Source organism: Chiloscyllium punctatum, chromosome 20 (genome assembly GCF_047496795.1).
Source record: "Chiloscyllium punctatum isolate Juve2018m chromosome 20, sChiPun1.3, whole genome shotgun sequence".
NCBI classification, from domain to species: Eukaryota; Metazoa; Chordata; class Chondrichthyes; order Orectolobiformes; family Hemiscylliidae; genus Chiloscyllium; species Chiloscyllium punctatum.
The window spans coordinates 65,102,189-65,128,668 of record NC_092758.1 but is presented as its reverse complement, the minus strand read 5'-3'; the positions used below and the strand labels follow the sequence as shown (position 1 = coordinate 65,128,668).

The 26,480-nt window shown below is 40.3% G+C and overlaps 1 protein-coding gene across 3 annotated transcripts in view; it reads right to left on the bottom strand.

Annotated features, from left to right (window-relative positions):
- ctnna1 (catenin (cadherin-associated protein), alpha 1) overlaps positions 1-26,480 on the bottom strand; it is a 292,857-nt gene that overhangs the window by 21,777 nt on the left and 244,600 nt on the right. For all 3 annotated transcript variants that reach the window (XM_072591040.1, XM_072591038.1, XM_072591039.1), the window contains 7 exons: positions 15,660-15,812; positions 15,392-15,484; positions 14,984-15,140; positions 11,081-11,281; positions 6,349-6,500; positions 2,712-2,822; positions 545-726 (listed from right to left, as the gene is read on the bottom strand). In XM_072591040.1, the coding sequence (XP_072447141.1) occupies positions 545-726; positions 2,712-2,822; positions 6,349-6,500; positions 11,081-11,281; positions 14,984-15,140; positions 15,392-15,484; positions 15,660-15,812 (1,049 nt within the window). The remainder of the gene's footprint in view (positions 1-544; positions 727-2,711; positions 2,823-6,348; positions 6,501-11,080; positions 11,282-14,983; positions 15,141-15,391; positions 15,485-15,659; positions 15,813-26,480) is intronic.

Genomic DNA, 26,480 nt, shown 5'->3' with positions numbered 1-26,480 from the left:
AAACTTGGGAGAAAATGTGTGATCTAAGGCCAACCTCACTAGAAGGTGGTTCTGTGGGTAGCAAATCCATGCATAAAGAGAAATGAATGCATGTCATAATAAAATTGTAAGGGGTCAATATGACAATTATAACTCAGTTAATTGGAAACCAGAGATCATTTTCTCAATTCAAATACAGGTTTTGATAAGGATTTGAACTCTTTCACGCATTAGGAAATGCTGAATTTCATCAAATGAGTTTTCTTTCCCTGTAATGGAACTAAGAACGATACAAACTTTCTAAACATTTTTAGCTTCTCCCAAAAATTAAGAGTGCCACTGGTGATCACTTTGGATGTTGTTTTGAAAGTGGCAGGAACAGTTAGAATCTGTTGCAAATTAGAAAACAAAAATGAACACAGCCACTTGCAGGATACCATATTTTAGAATTAATGCAATTCATACATTAAAATTCTTGTGTTTGAGTATAGGGTTAACTGTTAAACCACAACTATTATGAAATACACTGAGTACAAGACCTGACTGTAAAAATTGATCTACATACCTGGTGAAATCTGTCATTTCCATCATAATCATGCACATCTGCTTGGCTAGGACAATTATATCATTTCCACTGTCATCCCATTTTGAAACTTCAGCATCCAGTTTGATCTTCTCCTCCTCAAAACTGGCTACCTGCTCAGCAATCTTTGCCTTTTGTTCCTGTGGAAGCTGCGCCATAATGGCCTGAAAGCACAAGGACAACTTAATGGATGAGAGAAAAAAAAACTTAAAATGAACTAAAAAAACAACAAAGTTTTTATGCAAAAACTGCCACACTATTTTTCAAAAAAAGCTTTGAAAATGATTTCGTGAGAACAATGAAAAGCAACCTGCTTATTAAAAGGTTGGCAAGAGCTTACAAGGAATACATTTAGTCTAATGCCAACGGAAGAGGACGGACATTTCTATTTAAAATAAAATAGTAATTTATTTTAGGCGACTTTTTGGAAGGAATTTAACCTAAGACACACAATGCAATAGGGATGGTTTCTCATGGAGGATGGAATTCAGACAATGTTAAGGTGGTTTAGGCTAGCTTTTAAATTTCACAGCTAATCTAAATTTGTTCAGAGGTATTGCATGAAAATACCCATTTCTCCATCATAATGACCTGTTTTTGAGCAGACAATTCAATAAAATTTGAATTAACACTGGATAATAACACTAGTGAATTTATGCACGCCTACAACATGAGCTAGCTAGTACTTTTTCTATGAATATGGTCAGTATTTTTTTTCCATAAAACTGTTGTTTCAGCTACTTTTATTTCATTGAATAATGTTTCTTTTTCAAGTCTCATTGGCAAAGGTCACCTTACAATGGCATTTTATGCCAACAATGTTTAGACAATAACTTTTTTTTACATGTACCAATTTAATTGATCATGCAATTGTTGCAACACCTGTTGTTTCTCATTTTCAGTGATTCCACAAAAAAAAATCTCATTTCAGAAACTGCATAATCAGAGCTTAAATCATTAAACTAATATCCTGGATTTAATATTTGTGACAGAGCAATGCAACTTAAAAAAAATTCATCTGCATAATCTACTCAGCTGCCAAGACTGACTTCTTTTCTACATTGCACACTCATCCATTTAATACTATGAATACTTTTACACATTTCTATGGGTTATAACGTAATCTGCCAGAATAGTAATGCTTCCTTTCATTCACTATTAATCAATTGATATCAAACTATACACATTAAAGATTCAAAACCTGCAGAAGACAGTGTGATCATGTGTATGCATAAGCTTCTGTACACCACTGCACACACATGTACCATACTTGCATATGCAACTTTTTTATGCTGGCTCTGACCATTTTCAACATTGGGTAAATTCCATGCCAACTACTGTGAAAGGTCTATGCCAACACTGAATTGGTTAAGATTTTATTTATTTAGGCCAGTGCTGTCTTCTGCATGATAGCTTCAGCATAAACAAATCAAATTTTCAAAACTATTTTTCAGAATCACTTTTCAAACTAGATCTTTATTACAACAAACTATTCCCCACTGTTTACGTCAAAGTTCCATTTATGCTTCACCGTTCTTCCCTTATTTGGATAAAATTTATGGATTACAGGTTCAGAAACAAGACACTTATGACGTTTTCATTCCCCATACCCTTGAAAACAGCAATTTTCCAATCAGAGTAGTTAGTGCCAAAAATCAGAGCAGCTGTGCACCGTGGTCTTCTCCATTGGGAACTGTACTAAAACTGCCCAAACCCATTCTTCGGATCCTAGCAGCTGTCACTGACATTCCATCTGCTCTGGCTGCATTTAAACCAAATTCCCAGTAGATAAAAGGAGGACAGTATTCTACATCCTATTTCCCATAACACTTTGATACCACACAAAAAGACATAAAAAGCTTTCAATCTTTTTGCTACACTAAAGGAATTACTATTCCAGCCAGACAAAGGAGTAGTACGCTACATCATTCTTTGGATTGCATATTCTTGCTTCAGTTGTCTATAACATTCATCATACAATTTATAGTTGAGAAATTTTAGCCTGATCAGTAACTTTGTGCAGCTGCCAGTTGTTCTCCATATATACAATGTACACTTTCATCAGCTGACTCAAAGCTGAAAGGACAAATACAAGGTAATATCTATTACACAGTTAACATATTTATTTTAAACACAGACTATTTCTTACCCTTGCACTCTGTCCATTTATAAGTTGATCTTCTTGTGTCTGGACACTAGTTCTACTTTGCACATCAAAGTCTTCAGTTTCAAAGTCAGAGTCATCCAATTCTTCAGGAGTCTAGTGGAAGAAATAAATAATTCTACTAATATAGAAAATGGGGGAGCACAGGAAATAATGTTGGACTATACTGAACGCTAAAATTTATTATATATTTAATTTAGTACATGGAGTTTTCAACAGAACTTTCACCTAAGCAATTTAAAAATATCTGCAGTAGCATTAGTTTACATTAGCATCACAGCCATGGATATTTTCAATGTTAAAGAGTGTCAATAGCTACTATTCACAGCGACAGAGCAACATTCTACAAACTGAAATTTGTAGAAATCCTCCAATTTCTTAAAATTTGTACATAACAGGTAAACAAATGAGGATTGCCTCATACTTCTGTGGCTAGACTCAAACTACTTTTCATGTACAAATGAAAAAGCTAACTTGCCAAAAAAAAAGGAAATTACTGTAATGTAAAATCCAGGCTTTTCACCAACATTCCACATGATGAATCTAAAGATAAACACCATGAAAATAGCCTAAGTATTTTAAAAGGTGAATTTCTAGACCACCAAAACAACATCTGACTAAAGATGGAAAAAAAATAAATCAGAGCTATGTGTCATAAATTCAAAACACACTACATTCTAAAGTCATACTTTTTAAAGTTACACATTTGCAAGTTGCTCCGCATGAAAATCCAAGCCTGGAATTTAGGTTTATTGTGATTCTCTTTCTTCAATGTAATCCCTAAGATGGCGTAGCAAGTATAGAAGACTACAGAGTTTTTTGCACAAATCATTCACACTGCAAAACAGGTTTCCCCAATCTTCGGGACCATGAGAAACAGCCTTGTTTCTTTAAAGACAAGCCTTGTACACACATTTGGCCACCGCTCCAGTGCAAACACTTCACCATTAGAGGTTCCCTTCAAGCAGGCTCCAAAAACAGACTAGAACCTCTGGATAAAACACTCAAATTCAGTTTACTTGAAAAGCTTGAACCATTTTTAAATAGTACTAAGGAATCCACCACCATTACTAACCTAACCAGACAACTTCACAAAATGTTTAGTCACTTCAAATAGTTAAAATTCAATTGCACAGACGAACTACAACTTACTCATGAGCTAGCTAGTTTTTTTTCTACTGATATGGTCAGTTTTTTTTCATAAAACCGTTGTTTCAGCTAGTTTTATTTCATTGAATAATGTTTCTTTCTCAAGACTCATTGGCAAAAGGTCACCTTATAATGGCATTTTATGCCAACAATGTTTAGGCAATAACTTTTTTTTTTACATATTTTTTGTGAGATGCATCAATTTCACAACTGATCAAATTTTATCAAGTTAGCACATTTAAATCAATGAGAAAATATTTTTAAAACAAATTCTTGCAAATTAAAAAGTTACATTTTAAAAAATTTTTCAGTTGCCTTAGAAGTCTTGAAAGAAAAGCACTTCCAAATAGGAGCTTTGTATGCTGGAGTTGATTGTGCCCAAGGTGAATAGTAATTTTAGTTTTGTTTTGCAAAATGCTTCTCTTAACTTGTAATTAATAGCACGCTTTGCATTTTAAACACCAATTCGTGCACATAGTTACATCTGTGAAATTTGAAAAATGTAATGAATGCTTGGCTAATTGTGATGTTATACGGTTTCTCTGGGGAAAGGGGTAATTTTGTAGCAAAGAACAGAAAATATATTAGTTTCATGGATAAATTAATTGCTACAATGAACAGAGTTACACACTTCAGCTATTTTAATTTGAATTTCCACCAAACACTTCACCTCTGTGGTGATAATCACTCAGAGCAACATTTCACATGCCTAACATTTCTATTTGCTGCAGTTAAATACCATAAAGCTTGCTTCAAAACACTCAAAAGCCTTGAGTGACCACACTGCTGATGAGCATTAAAACCTCAAACCCCTCCAGGACAAAACATCCTTTACTGAGTTCAAACACCAGTTAATGCACAATTGGGAAAGAATTTCACGTATAAAAGCACTCAATAATGCGAAAATATTTTAATTCAAGATGACTGCAAGTTCATACCCAAAATAAAAAGACTGAAAACATAATTAAGGTTAACTCCCTTAGTTTTTAGTAATTGACCAGGAATGGAAAAAGTTAAGAACACATCTAGTACATACTACAGAATCATAATAACAGCAGTGAAGCACACCTGACCCATAATCACAACATATGCCTGATAATAAGAATAATCTATAACGAAAACAGAGGATTGCAAACCTTTGAAAAGCTCAGCAAGCTTACAGATGATTAGTTGAGATTTACAAGACCAGAAATGGAAAATGGCTGAAAAATGTGCTGCTGAAAAAGCGCAGGAGGTCAGGCAGCATCCAAGGAGCAGGAGAATCAACGTTTCGGGCATAAGCCCTTCCTCAGGAATGAGGAGGGTGTGCCAAGCAGGCTAAGATAAAAGGTGGGGAGGACGGACGTACTTGGGGGAGGGGCGTTGGGAATGCGATAGGTGGAAGGAGATTAAGGTGAGGGTGATAGGCCAGAGAGGTCGGGAAGATGATTGCAGGTCAAGAAGGCGGTGCTGAGTCCGAGGGTTGGGACTGAGATAAAAGGTGGGGGGAGGGGAAATGAGGAAGCTGGAGAAATCTGCACTCATCCCTTGTGGTTGGAGGGTTCCTAGGTGGAAGATGAGGTGCTCTTCCTCCAGGCGTCGTGTTGCCATGGTATGGCGATGGAGGCGGCGAAGGATCTGCATGTCCTTGGCGGAGTGGGAGGAGGAGTTAAAGTGTTCAGCCACAGGGCGGTTGGGTTGGTTGGTGCGGTTGGTGCTGGTGTCCCAGGTGTTCTCTGAAACTTTCCGCAAGTAGGCCTCCTCTACATTGGGGAGACAGGCCACCTACTTGCGCAATGTTTCAGAAAACACCTCTGGGACACCTGCACCAATCAACCCAACCGCCCTGTGGCTGAACACTAACTGCTCCTCCCACGCCACCAAGGACATGCAGGTCCTTGGCCTCCTCCATCGCCAGACCATGGCAACACGACGCCTGGAGGAAGAGCACCTCATCTTCCACCTAGGAACCCTCCAACCACAAGGGATGAATGCAGATTTCTCCAGCTTCCCCATTTCCCCTTCCTCCACCTTATCTCAGTCCCAACCCTCTGACTCAGCACCGCCTTCTTGACCTGCAATCTTCTTCCTGAACTCTCTGCCCCCACCCCCACTCCGGCCTATCACCCTCACCGTAACCTCCTTCCACCTATCGCATTCCCAATGCCCCTCCTCCCTACCTTTTATCTTAGCCTGTTTGGCACACATTCCTGAAGAGCTTATGCCCGAAATGTCGATTCTCCTGCTCCTTGGATGCTGCCTGACATGTTGTGCTTTTCCAGCAACTCATTTTTCAGCTCTAATCTCCAGCATCTGCAGTCTTCACTTTCTCCCAGGAGAATCTGCAATCAAGTGATCTCAGCTGCTGCAATAGCTGAGCACAAGAAATGACTCCAGTTCAAATCCTCAACCTTCGGCCTGGAGTTTTTGTAGGTTAGTCAAAAAAAAAAGTACATTCAGCAGAAAAAACACCCAAGAACATAAATATACCTACTCTAATCATCAATACAGCTTTCCTAATGTCTCGAATGCCATCATACACCAGTCGTGAAGCATCGATGAACTCATTTTCATCCAACTGTTGAGCAGGATTGGCACTTAGTGCTTCCACAGCCGCTTCCACCTGTTCAGTGAATCTTGGCATAACTTGATCAGAAGAGTGAATGAGTTACATCAATACACAAATGAATTATACGTGCATTTTTTTTCAAACACATGACATTCTACATCCAATTACTGAACTTCAAGATATTGCTCATTACCATTTACTTCCATAACACAGATCCATGTCCTTTGTTCAGAAGAATTCTTAGATAGGGGATGGGAACCTAAATTGTAGTTAGAGTATAAGGAGGGGGGGGGGGGGGGGGGGGGGGTTGGGAGGCCCAAAATATGGTTTCAAGGTTGTAAGAGGCTTGCACTGGCAAGCAAAAAGTCAGTTTGAAGTGCATGCACCTCAACGCCAGGAGCATCCAGAATAAGGTGGGTGAACTTGCAGCATGGGTTGGTACCTGGAATTGCGATGTTGTTGCCATTTCAGAGACATGGGTAGAGCAAGGACAGGAATGGTTGTTGCAGGTTCAGGGATTTAGATGTTTCAGTAACAATAGAGAAGATGGTAGAAGAGGTGGGGGGGTATGACATCGTTAGTTAAAAGGACAGTATTACGGCTGCAGAAAGGATATTCGAGGTCTCGTCAATTGAGATAATGTGGGCCTAGATTAGAAACAGGAAAGGAGGTCACTTTCTATAGGCCTCCAAATAGTTCCAGAGATGTAGAGGTAGGGGTAGCAAAGATGATTCTAGATAGGAGCGAGAGTGGCAGTGTAGTTGTTATACGGGACTTGAACTGCCTAAATATTGACTGGAAATATTCTAGTTCAAGTAATTTAGACTGGTCATTTTGTGCAGGAGGGTTTTCCGAAACAGTATGTGGACAGGCCAACAAACAGTAAGGTCACATTAGATTTGGTACTGGGGAATAAACCCAGCCATGTGTTAGATTTGGAGGTAGGTGAGCACTTTGGTGGTAGTGACCACAATTCAGTTACGTTTACTTTAGCGATGGAAAGGGACAGGTATACACCAGAGGGCAAGAACTACAGCTGGGGGAAAGAAAATTATGATATGAGCAGACAAGATTTAGGTTGCATAGAATGGGAATGGAAACCGCAGGGCATGAGCACAATAGTAATGTGGCGTTTATGCAAGGAACAGCTACTGTGAGTCCTTGATAAATATGTACCTGTCAGACAGGGAGGAAATTTTCCAGCACATGTGCGATGATTTACAAAGGAAGTTGAATCTCTTGTCAAGAGGAAGAAGGAATATTATGTTAGGATGAGATGTGAAGGCTCAGTTAGGGTGAATGAGAGTTACAAGATAGCCAGAAAAGACCTAAAGAGAGAGCTAAGTTGAGCAAGGAGGGGGGCAAGAGAAGTTGTTGGCGGATAGAATCAAGGAAAACCCTAATGCTTTCCACAGGCATATAAGGGATAAAAGAATGGACTAGGAGTAAGATTATGGCCAATCAAGGACAATAGCGGAAAGTTGTGCATGGAGTCAGAGATAGGGGAAACACTAAATGAATATTTTTCGTCAGTATTCACACTGGAAAATGACAATGTTGTCGAGGAGAATACTGAGAAACAGGCTACTAGACTAGATGGGATTGAAGTTCACCAGGAGTTAGAAATTCTGGAGTGAGAGAAAATAGATAAATCACCTGGGCTGGATGAAATCCTAGGATTCTGAGAAGCCAGGGAGGAGACTGCCGAGACTTTGGTTTTGATCTTTCGGTCATCATTGACTACAGGAATAGTACCAGAAGACTGGAGGATAGCAAATGTTGTCCCTTTGTTCAAGGGAAGTAAGGATGACCAGTTACAGACCAGTAAGCCTTATTTCGGTTGTGGGTAAAATGCTAGAAAAGGTTTTAAGAGATATACCTGTCAAGATGATAAGGTCTAAGTTGGTTAGGGACAGTCAACATGGTTTCAAGGAGGGTAGGTCGTGCCTCACAAACCTTATTCAGTTCTTTGAGGTGTCCAAACAGGTGGATGAGGTAAAGCAGTTGATGTGGTGCATATGGATTTCAGGTATTTGATAAGATTCCTCACAGTAGGCTACAGCAAAAAACACAGAGGACTGAGGGCGATTTAGTGGTTTGGATCAAAATTGGCTAGCTGAAAGATGACAGAAGGTGGTGGCTGATGGGAAATGTTCATCCTGGAGTTCAGTTACTCGTGGTGTACCACAAAGATCTCTTTTGGGGCCACTGCTGCTTGTCATTTTTATAAACTACCTGGATGAGGGCATAGAAAGATGGGTTAGTAAATTTGCAGATGACACCAAGGTCAGTACAGTTGTGAATAGTGCCTTAGGATGTTGTAGGTTGCAGAGGGACATAGATAAGCTGCAGGGCTAGGCTGAGAGGTGGCAAATGGAATTTAATGCAGAAAAGTATGAGGTGATTCACTTTGGAAGGAGTAATAGGAATGTACAGTACTAGGCAAATGGTAAGGTTCTTGGTAGTACAGATGAGCAAAGAGAACTCTGTACCCATGTACATAAATCTTTGAACATTGCAGAGGTGGATAGGGCTATTAAGGCGGCATATGGAGTGTTGGCTTTTATTAGCAGAGGGATCAAATTTCGAAACCATGGAGTAATGCTGCAGCTGTACAAAACTCTGGTTACGGCCACACTTGGGAGTATTCAGTGCAGTTCTGGTCACTGCATTACAGGAAGGATGTGGAAGCTTTGCTAACGATTCAGAGGAGATTTGCTAGGATGTTGCCTGGAATAGAGGGAAGGGTTACGAGGAAAGGTTGAGGGACTTGAGACTGTTTTCGTTAGAGAGGAGGTGGTTGAGAGGTGACTTAACTGAGACATAAAAGAAATCAGAAGGTTAGATTGGATGGACAGTTAGAGCCTTTTTCCTCAGATAGTGATGGCTAGTACGAAGGAGCATAGCTTCAAATCGAGGAGTAATAGATATTGGACAGATGTCAGAGGTAGTTTCTTTACTCATAGCAGGGGTGTGGAATGCACTGTCTGCAACAGTTGTAGACTCGCCATCTTTGCTGGCATTTAAATGGTCATTGGATAAGCACATGGACAAGAATGGAATATTGTAGGTTAGATGGGCTTCAGATTGCCCTGTAAAACCAGGGCAACATTGAGAGACAAAGGGCCTGTACTCCACTGTAATGTTCTATGTTCTATATTAGTGTCATTGTTGAAGAGTAAGCTAGCTCCATTAATTAGTCTTAATTAAATTTTTACACCTTATAAAATAGTTAAAAAACTGCTGCAATTCTAAGAATGTTAACAATAGTCACAAAAGGAAACAAATTAATTGTTATTTGGACCAACAGCCATTTGAAACAGTATAAGTTTACTATAATACATTTACTGAGTAAATCCTTCCTCATACATTCCAGAAAATAGCCAGGCACTGTAGGGAGATGACTTTTCATATGGTGCTTTACACTTTCTCATTTGCAGCCTCGTTAGCTTCCTTCTAGCAGTTCCTTTACTTACAGTAAATATCTTCCATGCTAAATAGTTGCTGTGACTCACAGACAAGCATTACTAAAAGCAGACACATCAGTCTGCAAAGCAGTACTATAACAACATGTGAACACACATACTACAAATTCAGAGCAGGAGTAAGCCAGTCAGCTCACAGCACACTGCCATTCAATAAGATATGGCTGCTCTGACTACTACTCCACATTCCCACACAAAACACAATTATCTTTCACTCTTCCATTTACTGAACTGTAGCCTTATCTGTTAATTCACTCAGGTTTACATTTTCTACCTTTTCTGATCATGGTCTATTTATCATGTATATTAATACCTAATGCACACAGTAGTGTTTGAACTTGGCTGCAAAGTTAAGGGCTCATGTCTTCTGCAATAGGTGTCAACAACATGCGTGACATCTTAAATGAGAAGTAAGAGTTCCAACATTTCTCATGAACCTCACATGCATAGAAGTTATACAATTAGATTAGATTATTTCGATTAGATTCCCTACAGTGTGGAAACAGGTCCTTCGGCCCAACAAATCTACACTGACACACTGAAGAGTAACCCACCCAGACCCATTTCCCTCTGACTAATGCACCTAATTAGACTTCTTTGCATATTTATTTACATATATCAGCCTGGTTATCTGTAAGAAACACAATGGAATTTGTTTGCTGTGATCAAAAGGAGGCTTGAGTGGAGTATTGTTATGCAAAATAGGACCCTTGGATGATTTAAACTGGGACTTTACATTAAGCAGTGTATTTGCAGCTGCACATTTAAACTCATCTCTTAATTTTCCATACTACACTTACCCCATTCACCCATTCATTTAACAGTTCTTTTAAGCAACAGATAACTTGTTCCAAGTTTTAGAAGATAAAGGGATATGCAGGTTGAGTGAATTAGCCATGGTAAGCGCGGGGTTACAGGGACAAAGGAAGGAAGAAGAAAGAAGTCAGAGGAATACACATTAGTAAGTGGGACTGTCTGGTGTGATGCTCTGTGGAGGGAAGCAAGAGCTTGTAACTAGAAAGAAAACTGATGCAATATAGTACATACTATCAATTTAAATGACATGGGAATAGCAGACTAAATGCATGACATGGCGTGTGGACATCCTATCAAATTAGGTTACATCTGCAGCATGTAGAATGAGAGAGACTTGCAACATGGTGAGTTATTACCTGTATCAGACAGCAACTTGGTTGCTTCCAGAACCTTTTCGGTGTACACCCCAGGTTCATAATTGTCCATCTCTGAAGTGACAACATGGACAACTCTTGCAGCACGTCCTCTGATTGCACCAGCGGTACGGTCGAGTCCATCTACATCTTTTTCCTGGAGTGCTATAACACATTTATTTACATCTTCGAGGATGTGATTTTCTGTTCAACAAAACAAAAAGTATGCTTAATATAAAATAGGCTTATTTAACTCTCTGCAACCTAAACCTAATGTTTGATAAAGTTCATCATCAGTTAGATTGCATGAGGGAGTAAAATGAAACAAGCTGTCTGCTGTCACGAGCTCAACATTACAGTATTGTTAGATGCAGCATTTACATTCATTCATGTCATCTCACCCTCAACAATAGAAGGAAAATACTGGCAGATGTTGGAGATCTGAAATAAGGATATGAGAAATTCAGTACATCTGACAGCATCTTCAGAATAATATCAGATGCAATGTTAGCTCAGTTTTTCTCTCTGGCACTGTTTTTACTTCTGAAGTAATTTTCATGCCTTGATAGCCTTAGCGAATTACTAAAATGCAAATATATTCAGTGATAATTGTCGAGTTTCTTAAACTACTTAAAAAGACAGGATTCACAATGTTATAACCTCTGATTTTAATCTTGAAATCCAAAAATAAATAAGTGCAAGAAACTCTTATGGAGTCACAATATCACTCATCCACATCATTGTCTTGACTCCAGTGTATGACAGCCTAACCAGGCAAAACTATTAAGAGGATAGGAAAATATGTTCTGATCACATAACACCACAATTTCTACAGAAGGTTTCAATATGGCATGTTCTAGTCAGAATCATTGATACCAATGAAGGGAAAACAGACCCTGCTTAAAAACAGCAGCTGTAAAGCCACATATAGTTTGAAACATCAACCAGAGGCACATTGTGGGGTCATGGTGGTGATACGTAGAGAAGAGAGAGAGGTGGATGTAAGATGGGTAGAGGTCAAAAAAGACCAGTGGGTTGGCTGTAAGAACTACAAAGGAAGGAAGAAGAAAGAAGTCAGAGGAATACACATTAGTAAGTGTAAAGAGGACTGCATGCCAATGAACTCCATATCTTTATGCTCCCAACCAGGAAACCAAGAACTGGGAAAACCATTGCTGACTGCATGCCGTTCAAATCATACCAATAAATACTATTAAGGCTATTAAAGTTGCCAACAGGCAATACAGGATTAAGTTAGAGATGAAAACTAACCACACGGACATGGTGTGGCCAATGATGTATCCAGCTACAAAGTGAAGCAGAACAAAACAGCGGACAAAAACACATCCCTCCCTGATGTGTTCAGTGCATTTTATGTTCAGTTCCAACAGGAGGTTGTCAGTGGAACGACATCACCTGCCCCGACAGCCTCAGATACATCTGTTCCCTTGGTCACCGCTGCAGACATCAGATTGACTTTCTTGAGAGTGAACCCAAGTAAAGCACTGGCTGAGATACAGTCCCCAAACATGCCCTCAGATCCTGTGCAGGCCAGCTCATGGAAATATTAGCTTGCATCTTCACCCTCTCCTCGTTACAATTTGCAGTCACCATTTGCTTCAAGAAGACCATCATCACCCCAGTACAAAAAGGAAATATATGCAAGTGTCTCAATTACTTCTGCCCAAATGCTCTGACCTCCGTAATTATGAAGTGCTTCAAGAGGTTAGTCATGGATATATCAACACTCGCCTCCCAGTCTGCCTTGATCCCCAGTAATTTACCTACCAGTGCAACAGGTCCATGGCAGATGCCATCTCCCTAGCCCTACACTTATTCCTAGAACATCTGGATAACAAGGATACCTATGTCAGGCTTCTAACTTTTGACTAAAGCTCAACAAAATTTCTTCAAAATTCCAAGACCTAGATCGCTGCTCCGTCCTTGACTTCCTGACCAACAGACTGCAATACGTGAGGATAGGCAACAGCAATTCCTCCACAGCGATCCTCAACACACACAAGTTTGCTTTCTCAGTCCCTTGCTGCACTTAGAGTACACCCAATGACTGTGTGGCCAAATTTCATCTGAACTCCATCTAAATGTTCATTGATGACACCATCTTTGTAGGTCAGATAGATATCAACCAATGATGAGACAGAATACAGAAAGAGATAGAATGCTTGTATCATGGTATAAAGATAACAATCTCTTCCTCAATGTCAGCAAAACTAAAGAGCTGATCACTGATTTCAGGAAGGCAAGAGGGCATGCCCTCCTTCCTTTCTGGAGATGGTCAACAGTATCAAGTTCCCAGGAGTGATGATCACCAACAATCTGTCCTGGTCCATCAACATTGATGCGACGATCAAGATGACAGCGTCTCTTCTTCCTCAGGAGGCTAAGGAAATTCAGCACGTCCATAAGGACTCTTACCAACTTTTACAGATGCACCATAGAGAGCATTTCTATCCGGAAACATCATGGCTCGGTATGACAACTGTTCCGCCCAGTAACAAACTACAGGAGTTGTGAATGCAGCCCAGTCCATTATGCAAGTTAACCTTCCATCCATTGTTCTGCCATTCTCACATTCCGATCACTTATTCTGAATAACATCTTTTCTTCCCCCAGTACTCCAACCCAATCCCAACACCCCCCCTTCAACCCTTCACTTCAACCCTAATGGAGTCAACTAGACTCAAAACGTTAACTTATCTTCTATCCATGGATGCCGCCTGACCCACTGTGATCTAAAGCATTTTGCGTTTTCAGTTCAGATTCCAGCATCTGCAGTAATTTGCTCCATCTACACTTCTCACTGCCTTGGGGAGGCAGCCAACATTAAAGACCCTTCCCCCATCCCAATTATAATCTATTCCAACTTGTGCTATTGGGCAGAAGGTCCAAAAGCTTAAACACATGTACCAACAAGAACAGTTTTCTCTCCACTATTATTAGACTCCTGAATGGACCTCAAATTCCAAATCAAATGTTGATCTTGCTTTTTTTGTACACCTTCTTTGCAGCCAAAACATTGTGTTCCTCGCTCTGTTTAATCACCCCATGATCTTTGTTTGGTATTGTCTGTCTGTACTGCACACAAAACAAAACTTTTCATTGTACCTCGGTACACATGACAATAATAAATCAAATCAAACATGGAAAGGTTTGGGGTGCAAGAGGAATAAGGTGTTAATGAGAATGCGAATAACCATGGGTGGGTAACACATTTTTGGTCGGGTATTTCCGATCTGATCTATGGTCAGGGACATAAGGATATGACTAAGTGAGGTAGGTAAGGGGATCAAGGCGGCATAAATGGTTAGATCTGGGGCCTTGCAACAGAACAGGTTGAGCTTCTTTCAGCTTGTATGGATGGGAGACACTGCAGCACGGATTAGCAGAATGCTGTTGCAAGGCATTTAAACCATTCAGTATTTAAAACATGCTAACAATAGTGACACTTGTGTTACTCCCATCAAGTATAATGGCACTATTAACAAAATATGAGATAATACAGATTGATGATGTTATACATGTGGTTCAAAATTAACTTGCAAAGACATTCAATTAAGCAATGACAGCATCTACAAAAGGTTCTACATTTGTTATCTTTTAGGTCACACCATAGGAAAGGTATCAAACTCTCACACCAGGTAGTGAACAGTAATGATTTCACCATATTTGGAATTAAAGTACAGAAACCAGAATATAGTGATAAGCATCCATGAGTTTGAGTAGAACTTTAAGCATTAACTCATGGTTTCATATTAAAATTTGTGCATCCACTAAGTGCATTTTTTAAAAATTCAGTTCGTGAATAATTGTTAATTCTCATTTTTTTTTGCAATCAGGTGGCATTTGATGTTCCATAACTGGAATAGTTCTTTAAACAAAATATACCTGAAACACACAGGAAGTCATCAATAGAAGTAATGTCATCCACAGCATCTGTCAGCACACGCACTTGTTTCTCCCATAATTCTTTAAAGAGATCCATGTTATCCTGAGCCACTTTACTCTGAGGTTTAGCAGCCAGGGCCAATGCAGCATTTATGACCTAAATAGAACACACTGGTAACTAAATGTTACTAATGTTACGTTCTGGAGTAACAGGAGTCACTTATGGCTCAAAATTTAGAAAAAGATGAAAACATAAAACTTGCAGCCTCTCAAGAGTATCAATACATCCTGACAGAAGTATCAAATATTAAAAAGTGACTTTGCCTTTTAAATCGACAAAACACATCAAAACCTAGAAAATAGCTTCTGCTGAAATTTTAGGTGAAACATGCTATGGTGCTGTCAAACCTGTGGGCAAAGGCCTTCCAGCTGAGTGGCTGCCATGCGAACTAGTTTCACACCATCTTCATTGTTGGAAATAGAGCAAGCAAGATTGGCAACCTACAAAAATAGAAGTAAATATAAATTTATAATATATCAATTTTGTTGAATACTCAGGCTACTAAATAGATTACTTTCTGTAGTCAAGAATGCATACATACAAGTAATGAAAAGATATTTGCTGTTAACAGAGATTGACATGGGTGATTCAGAAATTTTGAAACTCTGTACTTACTTCAACCAATTTGCTGGCATGGTCACGAAAAACTTGGGCATACTCTTTCACTTCTTTTTCATTGCCATTCTTGGCTGCCTCAATCAAAACCAGAAGGGGAACATTGGTCTCCAAGAAAGAATCTGATACATGGTCCATGACAGCTTTCCTCAGCTGGTAAAAGTAACAGAAATCAAAGCTCAAGAATGAACAGTAAAAATATTGCAATGCTTGCTCTCAGTAACCAATTTTAGTCCAAAGTAACAGCTAAGTTGCACAATTACATTAGTTCAATATTTCAAATTCATTTATTCATAAGCATTATGTTTTATACTCTTCAATCTTTTCAACATAATTGATTAAAAAGTTCTCTTTCCCAGAGCAAGGTATTGCAGAGAACTTGCTAGCAAATGCACTGCATGCTAAAATAAACTTCTGATATCAGCTTCCTAAGCTGGCAATATTTTATTGCTCAAGAGCCTTTTAGACTAATTTTAGAAAGATGTTCACTATGATCATTGAAGGCCAGCAAAATTTCCACATTAGTTTTGGCTAGGATTTCATCCACTGAGGCTCGCCTTTATTCTAACCACAGTACCTCTATTATGCACCGTAAGTGACTGAGAATTCAATGACTTCCTGCCACATTTAACAAAAAACAAAAAGCAAAGTCACTACACTGATGGACTTCCCACAGTGCACACAAACAACAGTCAAAAGGAAGTGTAGTACCCAATTGTGCTTTTCTGGAAAATTTAGGGAGATCATCTATATCAAGTCTTTGTGAAGAAATACATTGTGTATTTCTGATAAATAGCAGCAAATCATACATCCATAACTGCAAGTTAAATACGTTTACACATCAACCTCGATTATCCAAAAAAAAATACGAGCGGGGAGCATATTGTTCAGATAATTGAACGCTCGGATAACTGATCTGATGGCAGCAGGGAGTGGCCCAAGCAACGGGACCTTGAGATCTTATTCAGGTAACTGAGTTTGCACTGTAAATAGTTAAAAATAGAAACAAAATGTGAATATTTAAAGCATTAGAAGTAAAAAGGCAGTGAACTAGAAGATATACAGTGCAGGAGCAAATTACTGCAAATGCTGAAATCAGGCAGCTTTAATGAAGAGTCATCCAGACTCAAAACGTTGGCTTGCTGTCTTTCCATGGAGCTGTCTGACCCACTGCGATATCCAGCAATTGTTGCTTTCAGAAGATATACATGAAATAAACTTCTGATATTATGAAAGAAACTAAAAATCTAAACAGTTTTAATTCCCACATTTTCAGAACGGATAGATCACAGCTTCTAGGATTATAGGCTAGTTTTCCAGGTTTTAAGGTGGTACAGACTTTGGAACAATGCCCAAGCACCAGTACTTTTCCGCTCTCAAGGGGGATTGCAAGCAGATTTGACAAGCCATATCCACTTCAGACCATGCTCTTTAGGAATTCTGGACAGATGCCACCAACACTGTCAACCTCCCAAATTTGGTGATAACCACTGTGTTCACCCCTGATGGTGAAAGCAACTGAAATGATAGCATTTGGCTGTGTTTAAAAACAGTTTTTTGTAAACTATTTATTTTCCTGGTGCTGAATGTTGCCTTTGGAGATAGTCAGGTGGTTATCTCGAGTGGCATGGAGTGCAAGCAAAATCTCACTTTTGGGGCCAGCATAGTATACATACTGTATTGTATACATGTGCAATACTTCTGGCAGTTTGTATTTTTAGGAATCTAGCAGTCACACAGTGGTTTGGGTGAAATTTATTTGATGAATCATATTCTTGACAGTTCTCATTAAGGTAGCTCATTAAACCTGAAGTAGTTATTGACACCTCTATTCTAGAAGTACAATGTTCACTTTTTCTTGCAAGTGGTGGTGTCCTCAAAAGGTCTTACACAGGAAATAATTAGTGGCTGTCCTTCACTGTTATTGGTTAGGAATCAGAGGTCTGATGAATATTCCTTTCTCTATTGCCAGTACAAAGATATCTGGTTCTTTGGCATTGTAGATTAATTGGATAGCAGAAGCCAATGAGAAGTCATCCAGTTGCTGGTAGTCCCATATGTAGTGGCAGCTGCTGAAATCACAAATGCAGATGGCTAGGTGGGTGTTATTTGGTAGGATGATGATTGGCCAGGTTTCCTTGGCAGCTTGTAAGAGAGCTACATGTCTAGTCCTATTTTGATGAAGAATGAAAAGTTATCTGATGTGATCACTTTAGCTTCGGTATTCAGGTCAGTCCAAATGAATCTAAACACCATGATACATGGCATTTCACAAATGTCAAATCCCATGGACCAGCATGAGTTGGGTTAAGGTGAAGAGATTAACATTCTTGCCCTCCCAAGAACCAATCAAATGTGTCCCAAGTTCCTTTGGTAGGAGTCCAAACCTTGCTCTAAACAATCAACAACATTCAGTTGATGCATAATGTGGTCTGGACCAGTTACCTTATTTGGTTTGTTATGCCTCATTGGGATAGCATGCTGGAAATCAAGCCCCGCTATTCACAAAATCATCTATTTTCCAGAGTTCAATAGAATCGGGGTTGGTTCCTGAGGATTGGAGGGCGGCTAATGTTGTGCCACTTTTTAAGAAGGGTGGGCGGGAGAAAGCAGGAAATTATAGACCAGTTAGTCTGACCTCAGTGGTGGGAAAGATGCTGGAGTCTATTATAAAGGATGAAATTACGGCACATCTGGATAATAGTAACAGGATAGGACAGAGTCAGCATGGATTTATGAAGGGGAAATCATGCTTGACTAATCTTCTTGAATTTTTTGAGGATGTAACTCGGAAGATGGACGAGGGAGATCCAGTGGATGTAGTGTACCTGGACTTTCAGAAAGCTTTTGATAAAGTCCCACACAAGAGGTTAGTGAGTAAAATTAGGGCGCACGGGATTGGGGGCAAAGTACTAGATTGGATAGAGAATTGGTTGGCTAATAGGAAACAAAGGGTAGTGATTAACGGCTCCATTTCGAAATGGCAGGCAGTGACCAGTGGGGTACCGCAGGGATCCGTGCTGGGACCGCAGCTTTTTACAATATATGTAAATGATATAGAAGATGGTATCAGCAATAACATTAGCAAATTTGCTGATGACACAAAGCTAGGTGGTAGGGTAAGATGTGATGAGGATGTTAGGGGATTACAGGGTGACCTGGACAAGTTAGGTGAGTGGGCAGATGCATGGCAGATGCAGTTTAATGTGGATAAATGTCTGGTTATCCACTTTGGTGGCAAGAACAGGAAGGCAGATTACTACCTCAATGGTATCAAATTAGGTAAAGGGGCTGTTCAGAGAGATCTGGGTGTTCTTGTCCACCAGTCAATGAAGGCAAGCATGCAGGTACAGCAGGTTGTGAACAAGGCTAATAGCATGCTGGCCTTCATAACAAGAGGGATTGAGTATAGAAGCAAAGAGGTGCTTCTGCAGCTGTACAGGGCCCTGGTGAGACCACACCTGGAGTACTGTGTACAGTTCTGGTCTCCAAATTTGAGGAAAGACATTCTGGCTATTGAGGGAGTGCAGCGTAGGTTCACGAGGTCAATTCCTGGAATGGCAGGATTGCCTTACACGGAAAGACTGAAGCGACTGGGCTTGTATACCCTTGAGTTTAGAAGACTGAGAGGGGATCTGATTGAAACGTATAGGCTTATGAAAGGATTGGACACTCTGGCAGGAGGGAACATATTTCCGTTGATGGGGGAGTGCCGAACCAGAGGACACAACTTAAAAATACGGGGTAGACCATTTAGGACAGAGATGAGGAGAAACTACTTCACCCAGAGAGTGGTGGCTGTGTGGAATGCTCTGCCCCAGAGGGCAGTGGAGGCCCAGTCTCTGGATTCTTTTAAGAAAGAATTGGATAGAGCTCTTAAAGATAGTGGAGTCAAGGGGTACGGAGATAAGGCTGGAACAGGATACTAATTAGGAATGATCAGCCATGATCATATTGAATGGCGGTGCAGGCTCGAAGGGCAGAATGGCCTACTCCTGCATCTATTGTCTATTGTCTATTGTCTTGTCTAACAGATAAAAAAAATTAAGAACATGCAGATTTCCCTAATACAGTCAACATTCAGATTTAGGTTGACACAAAGCACTGACTAAGTTTCCATAATACAAGTATTACTCAGAGTCAAAGAGATGAACAGCAGGGAAATAGAACCTTTGGACCAACTCGTCAATGCCGACTAGATAGCCTAAATTACTCTAATCCAATTTGCCTACATTTGGGCTAGATCCCTCTGGACCCTTCCTATTCATATAGTTATCCACCCTTAGGTTCCTTTTAGATCCTTCTCTCACCTTAAACCCTTGCCCTCTAGTTTTGGACTCCCCTACCCTGGGGAAAAGACCTTGGCAATGTATGGTATCTTTGCCCCTCATGATTTTCCAAACCTCTAATGTCACCCATCAGCCTCCGATGCTCCAAGGAAAACAGCCCCAAGTCTATTCAGCCTCTCCTTACAGATCAGATCCTCCAACCCTAGCAACTTCATTGTAAATCTTTTCTGAATCTTTTCATGTTTCATGACATCCGTCCTATAGCAGAGATCAGAATTAAATGCAGTATTCCAATAGTGGCCGAACCAATGTCCTGTACAGTTGCAACAGGACTTCCCAACTCCTGTATTCAATGCACTGCCCAATAAAGGCAAACATATCAACAGCCTTCTCCTACCCTACCTACCTACCTTGGAAATTCCACTTTCAAGGAACGATGAACCTGCATTCCAAGGTCTCTGTTCAGCAACACTCCCCAGGACCTTATGTGTATATGTCCTGCCCTAATTTCACCTTTCCAAAATGCAGCACCTCACATTTATCTAAAATGAACTCCATTTGTCACTCCACAGCCCACTGGGCCATTTGATTAAGGTCCTATTCTACTAAGGTAACCTTCTTCACTGTCCACTACACCTCCAATTTTGGCATTATCTGCAAACTTACTAACCATACCTCCTATGTTCACATCCAAATCATTTTATACAAATGACAAAAAGCAGTGGATCCAGGAACAATCCTTGTGGCACACTGCTGGTCACAGTCTACCTGTCTGAAAAGCAACCCACCATCACCTTCTACCTTCAAGTCTGTTGCTCTGATCTAACCTTGCTAACCTGTACACAGGAGGAAACTAGTTGAATGCCTTACTGAAGTCCATATAGATTATGTCCACTGCTCTACCTTCATTGATAGACACCTCAGTCACCTGCCCTGCCTTATTTCCCAAGAGTAGGTCAGGTTTTGCACTTTCAGTCAGTCTATCCACATACTGAATCAGAAAATTTTCTTGCACACACAAATTCCTCTTCATCTAAACTCTTAACACTACCATGTTTGGAAAGTTAAAATCCCTTACCATAACCACCCTATTACTCTTCTATAATATTAACACAATAAGGTGTTCATCACTTTATTTCTCTGGTCCATCCAGATAACTTCCCTAGATGTATTCCCAGGAATACCCTCAGTACAGCCATAACACTATCCCTGGTCAAAAACCCCACTCCCCTTCTCTCGTCCCCCCCCTTTCAATGAGAAGCATTTTGGAAGACACATTCTGTGTGAACTTTGAGAGACTAAGTTTTAATTTATTGTTCTTATTACCTGGATTTATAGAAGTGGAACTTGTGATATTGAAACAGCATACCAACAGAATCTTATTTTATTCAGGAATAGGTAGTTGGAGAGGAATTGTTCAGTTTGTTAGTTGTTCTGTGTTAATCACTGTTGGAGTTACATAAATAGATGGTTACTTGTGAATTAAAATGTAGGTGAAAGAATTCCATTTCAAAGGCCTTAACACTATGGCAATCCGAGTCGATGTTTGGAAAGGTAAAATCTGCTGGCAGTACCACCCTATTATTCTTACAGTTAACGGAGAGCGCCCTACAAATTTGTATCTCAACTTCCCACTGACTAATGGGGTAGTGGTGGTGTCTCTACAGGATAACCCCAACAAGGTGTTCGTCCCTTTTTTTTAAAAACTTCAATTCCACCCAAATAACCTCTCTGGTCATACTCCTCGCAAAGTAATCATAACCACCACTCCCCTTCCTCTATTGTCGTCCTTTCAATCCTTCCTCTAGCAGCTATACCAGAGAACATTAAGCTGCCAAGCCTGTCTATCCCTGAGCTATGTCTCTGTGAATTGCTAGGATATCACAGTCCAATGTTCCTAACCATGTGCTGAGTGCATCCGCCTTCCATATTAGGCCTCTTGCATTGAAATGAATGCAGTTTAATTTATCATAGAATCCCTACAGTGTGGAAACAGACCCTTTGGCCCAACAAGATCACATCAACCCTCTGAAGAGTAACCCACCCAGACTAATTCCACTACCCTATATTTACCCTTGACTAATGCACTAAACCTACACATCTCTGAACACAATGGACAATTCACTTAACCTGTACATCTGTGGATTGTGGGAGGAAACCAGTCCTGCCTCGTTCTCTGCTTTGTTCCTGCCTGCCCTGAGTGTTTGTCTCGCTCTTTTTCCCAAATGAATCAGTCTCAGAATGATCTCTTTTCTCAGTCTCCTTTGGTCCCACTCCTCAGATACTACTACCCTTGAGGACCTGCTTTTTAAATTTCTGCCAACTTCCTATATCGTCTCCTCAGAATCTTGCCCTTTTCTCTTCCTATGTTGTTAGTTCCAACGTGTACATTAACCTCCTGCTGGTACCTCTCCTCTGAGGATATCCTGCACCCTCTCCAAGATGTCCTTGATCCTGGCATCAGGGTGGCAACACACCATTCTGACGTCTCATGGTCAACCACAGATAGGTCTCTGTCCTTCTGAATAAAGAGTCTGCAATCACATTTTATTGCTTGGAACCTGATGTACCCCTTGTCACATTAGAATCTGTCTCAGTACCAAAAGACTGGCAGTCGTTTGCTACATTCCCCTGAGAATTCCTCATCTCCTACCTTTTCCAAAACAGCATACTTGTTTGAGATGGGGCTAACCACAGGAGACTCCTGCATGACCTGTTTCTCTTTCCTCACTTTCATGGGCATAACCTGACTGTATCTGTGGTTTTCTACCTTCCTTCAAGTGCCATTCATTACACTCCCTTGCTCTTGTAAAATAATCATTGCCTCTAAATGCGCTCTAACTGATCCATGTGATCTGATAGGATTTGCAACCAAACACTTCCTGCAGACACAGTCATCAGTAACAGAGATTCTCCCTGATCTCCCACATCTGACAGGAAGAGCACATAACTCTTCTGAAGGCCTTCTTTGCACCTGAACAATCTACAGTTCCAGAAAATAGCCCAATCTTACTGCTCTAAAAACACTGCTCCAGGTTAACTTAGTGCCTATGATTTATATTTTTACAGTTTAATCAAGAGATAGATCTCAATAACACATTCAACAAAATCCTACTCTACTCACTATTGTAGATTTATAAAGAAAAATGGCAAGTTTCACTTTGAAACTAGCCACTTAGCTGTTCTCCTGCTGTGAGCTCCCCCACACAGGTTTCTCCAAGGTCAGCTGTGAATTTCACTGTTTGTTTATTTTTCTTAAATGCACTCTGACATCCATAGATACTTGAAATCAGAATACTTGAATACCAGAAGAGGCAGTCTGTAGTGAAAGTTCATGGTTTGGTCAGATAACTGTGCAGGATTACCGCTCCATTTATTTCACCAACCACACGGTCTCTGCCTTTTGTCTCATTTCATCCTTTTGAAAGTGCTGCTGTTTTGACCTCATTTTTTCCAAAATTCCAAAACAATGCAACAGTATATAAAACAGTAATTATTTCTCCTAGAATTCAAGGAAATCCAATCTAACAGTGAAAATACTTTAAAAAAAAAATGAACTCTTACAGCTGCATTTTTTCCCATCCTCCATCTGCGATTATTCAGTGGACAACATTACTAATTAAAACTAACTCCCTGCTAAGTGCCTCCTTGGACACATACATACCGACACAAACAAACTAGAAAAAGAAACATGGGTGCAGTGGGCAGAGGGAAAGACTGAGAATGTAGTTCAGTGGTTCCTGTTCACAAGGTTTGTTGAGATGATTCTTATGCCAACAGAATGCTGCTTTTCTGCTTTTCTTCACTGGGTGTTTACATGAGTTTGCAGGACTCATTGGGTCACTAGTTCACATATATGAAGGCCTCTGAATTACTAAAAGTCACAGCTTACAGCCTTTAAGTAAAAAATAAACTAGTTTACTTCAGGCTTAAGATGGTTTGAACAGCAGAGAACGGCTTCTAAGTTTGCATAGATTTGATGGATTCTCTCCATCTTCTTCACAGCCCCAAGCTGCTCAGCTACCAGGGAACCAATAACTTGCTGGCAAGCAGAATGCCTTTGTCATAGATAATTGGTCACTAGTCCACAGAACAATCTACTGCTGACTAAATCTCCATTTGTACAGAGCCTTTGGCTCCAGCTCATCCGCAAGACACGTCCTTTTGTTTGACCGAGCAGCCATGTAAACAGCATCATGTTACTTGCTTTCAAAACTGCAATAATGTTTCGGCAATCCTTAGTTTTTAAAACAGTTTTTCTTACCTCATTTTAGAGCATAATAAAAATACAGAATGTACAAGTTTGCCCTTCCAACTCGAGTTCTGAAAAGGTACTTAAAATCCAAATTTGATCCTCTCATACTTTTTAAGATTGGAAAGACGTAATTTGGTGGCAAGTTATTAAACTGGTGTCCCCTTTTTGTCCTCCTGATTTCCCTCTTAAATATACTATTTCCTTTATACTCTAAGGATTCACTCGATCTATCCTGTCTATACCTTACATATGCTTCCTTCTTTTTCTTAACCAAACCCTCAACTTCTTCAGTTAAAAATGACAACACCAGGTTATAGTCCAAAAGGCTTAACTGTTGGACTATAACCTGGTGTTGTGTCATTTTTAACTTTGTACACCCCAATCCAACACTCAAAATCAATTTCTTTAGTCATCCAGCATTCCCAATACCTACCAGTCTTTCCTTTCACCTTAACAGGAATATACTTTCTCTGGATTCTTGTTACCTCATTTCTGAAGGCTTCCAATTTTCCAACCACTCTTTTACCTGTGAACATCTGCCCCCAATCAGCTTTCGAAAGTTCTTGCCTAATACCGTTAAAATTGGCCTTTCTCCAATTTAGAACTTCAACTTTTAGATCTGGTCTATCTTTTTACATCAATATCTTAAATCTAATAGAATTATGGTCGCTGGCCCTAAAGTGCTCCCCCCCACTGACACCTCAGTCACCTGCCCTGCCTTATTTCCCACATAAAAAAGTGGATAAATCCCCAGGGCCTGATCAGGTGTACCCTAAAACTCTGTGGGAAGCTAGAGGAGTGATTGCTGAGCCTCTTGCTGAGATACTTGTATTATCGATAGTCACAAGTGAGGTGCCAGAAGACTGGAGGTTGGCTAACATGATGCCACTGTTTAAGGAGGGTAGTAAGGACAAGCCAGGGAAATATAGATCAGTGAGCTTGACGTCAGTGGTGGGCAAGTTGCTGGAGGGAATTCTGAGGGACAGGATGCACATGTATTTGGAAAGGCAAGGACTGATTAGGGATAGTCAACATAGTTATGTGTGTGGGAAATCATGTCTCACAAACTTGATTGAGTTTTTTGAGGAAGTAACAAAGAGGATTGATGACAGCAGAGTGGTAGATGTGATCTATATGGACTTCAGTAAGGCATTCAACAAGGTTCCCCACGGGAGACTAGTTAGCAAGGTTAGATCGCACGGAATACAGGGAGAACTAGCCATTTGGATACAGAACTGGTTCAAAAGGTAGAAGACAGAGGGTGGTGGTGGAGGGTTGTTTTTCAGACTGGAGGACTGTGACTGATGGACTGCCACAAGGATCAGTACTGGGTCCTCCACTTTTTGTCATTTACATAAATGATTTGGATGCGAGTATAAGAGGTACATTAGTAAGTTTGCAGATGACACCAAAATTGGAGGTGTAGTAGACAGCGAAGAGGGTTATCTCAGATTACAACAGGAACTGGACCAGATGGGCCAATGGGCTGAGAAGTGGCAGATGGAGTTTAATTCAGATAAATGCGAGGTGCTGCATTTTGGGAAAGCAAATCTTAGCAGGACTTATACACTTAATGGTAAGGTCCCAGGGAGTGTTGCTGAACAAAGAGACCTTGGAGTGCAGGTTCATAGCTCCTTGAAAGTGGAATCGCAGGTAGATAGGATAGTGAAGGCGGCATTTGATATGCTTTCCTTTATTAGTCAGAGTACAGGGTGAGTACAGGAGTTGGGAGGTCATGTTACGGCTGTACAGGACATTGGTTAGGCCACTGTTGGAATATTGCATGCAATTCTGGTCTCCTTCCTATCGGAAAGATTTTGTGAAACTTGAAAGGGTTCTGAAAAGATTTACAAGGATGTTGCCAGGGTTGGAGGATCTGAGCTACAGGGAGAGGCTGAACAAGCTAGGGCTGTTTTCCCTGGAGCGGAGTGACTGCCTGCGTGGAGTTTGCATTCTCCCAGTGGTCTGCGTGGGTTTCCTCCCACAACCCAAAGATGTACAGGTTTGGCAAATTGGGCATGCTAAATTGCCCATAGTGTTCAGAGATGTGTAGGTTAGGTGTATTAGTCAGGGGTAAATATAGAGTAACAGGGGAGGGGAATGAGTCTGGTAGGGTTACTCTTTGGAAGGTCGGTGGGACTTGCTCGGCCAAATGGCCCATTTCCACATTGTAGGGATTCTATGAAAACACCTGGATGTCACCTGGACAGGCTTTATCAACAGCAGACAAAAAGTGAAAACCATTTGAATCTGATCTACAAACATAGGGAAACATCA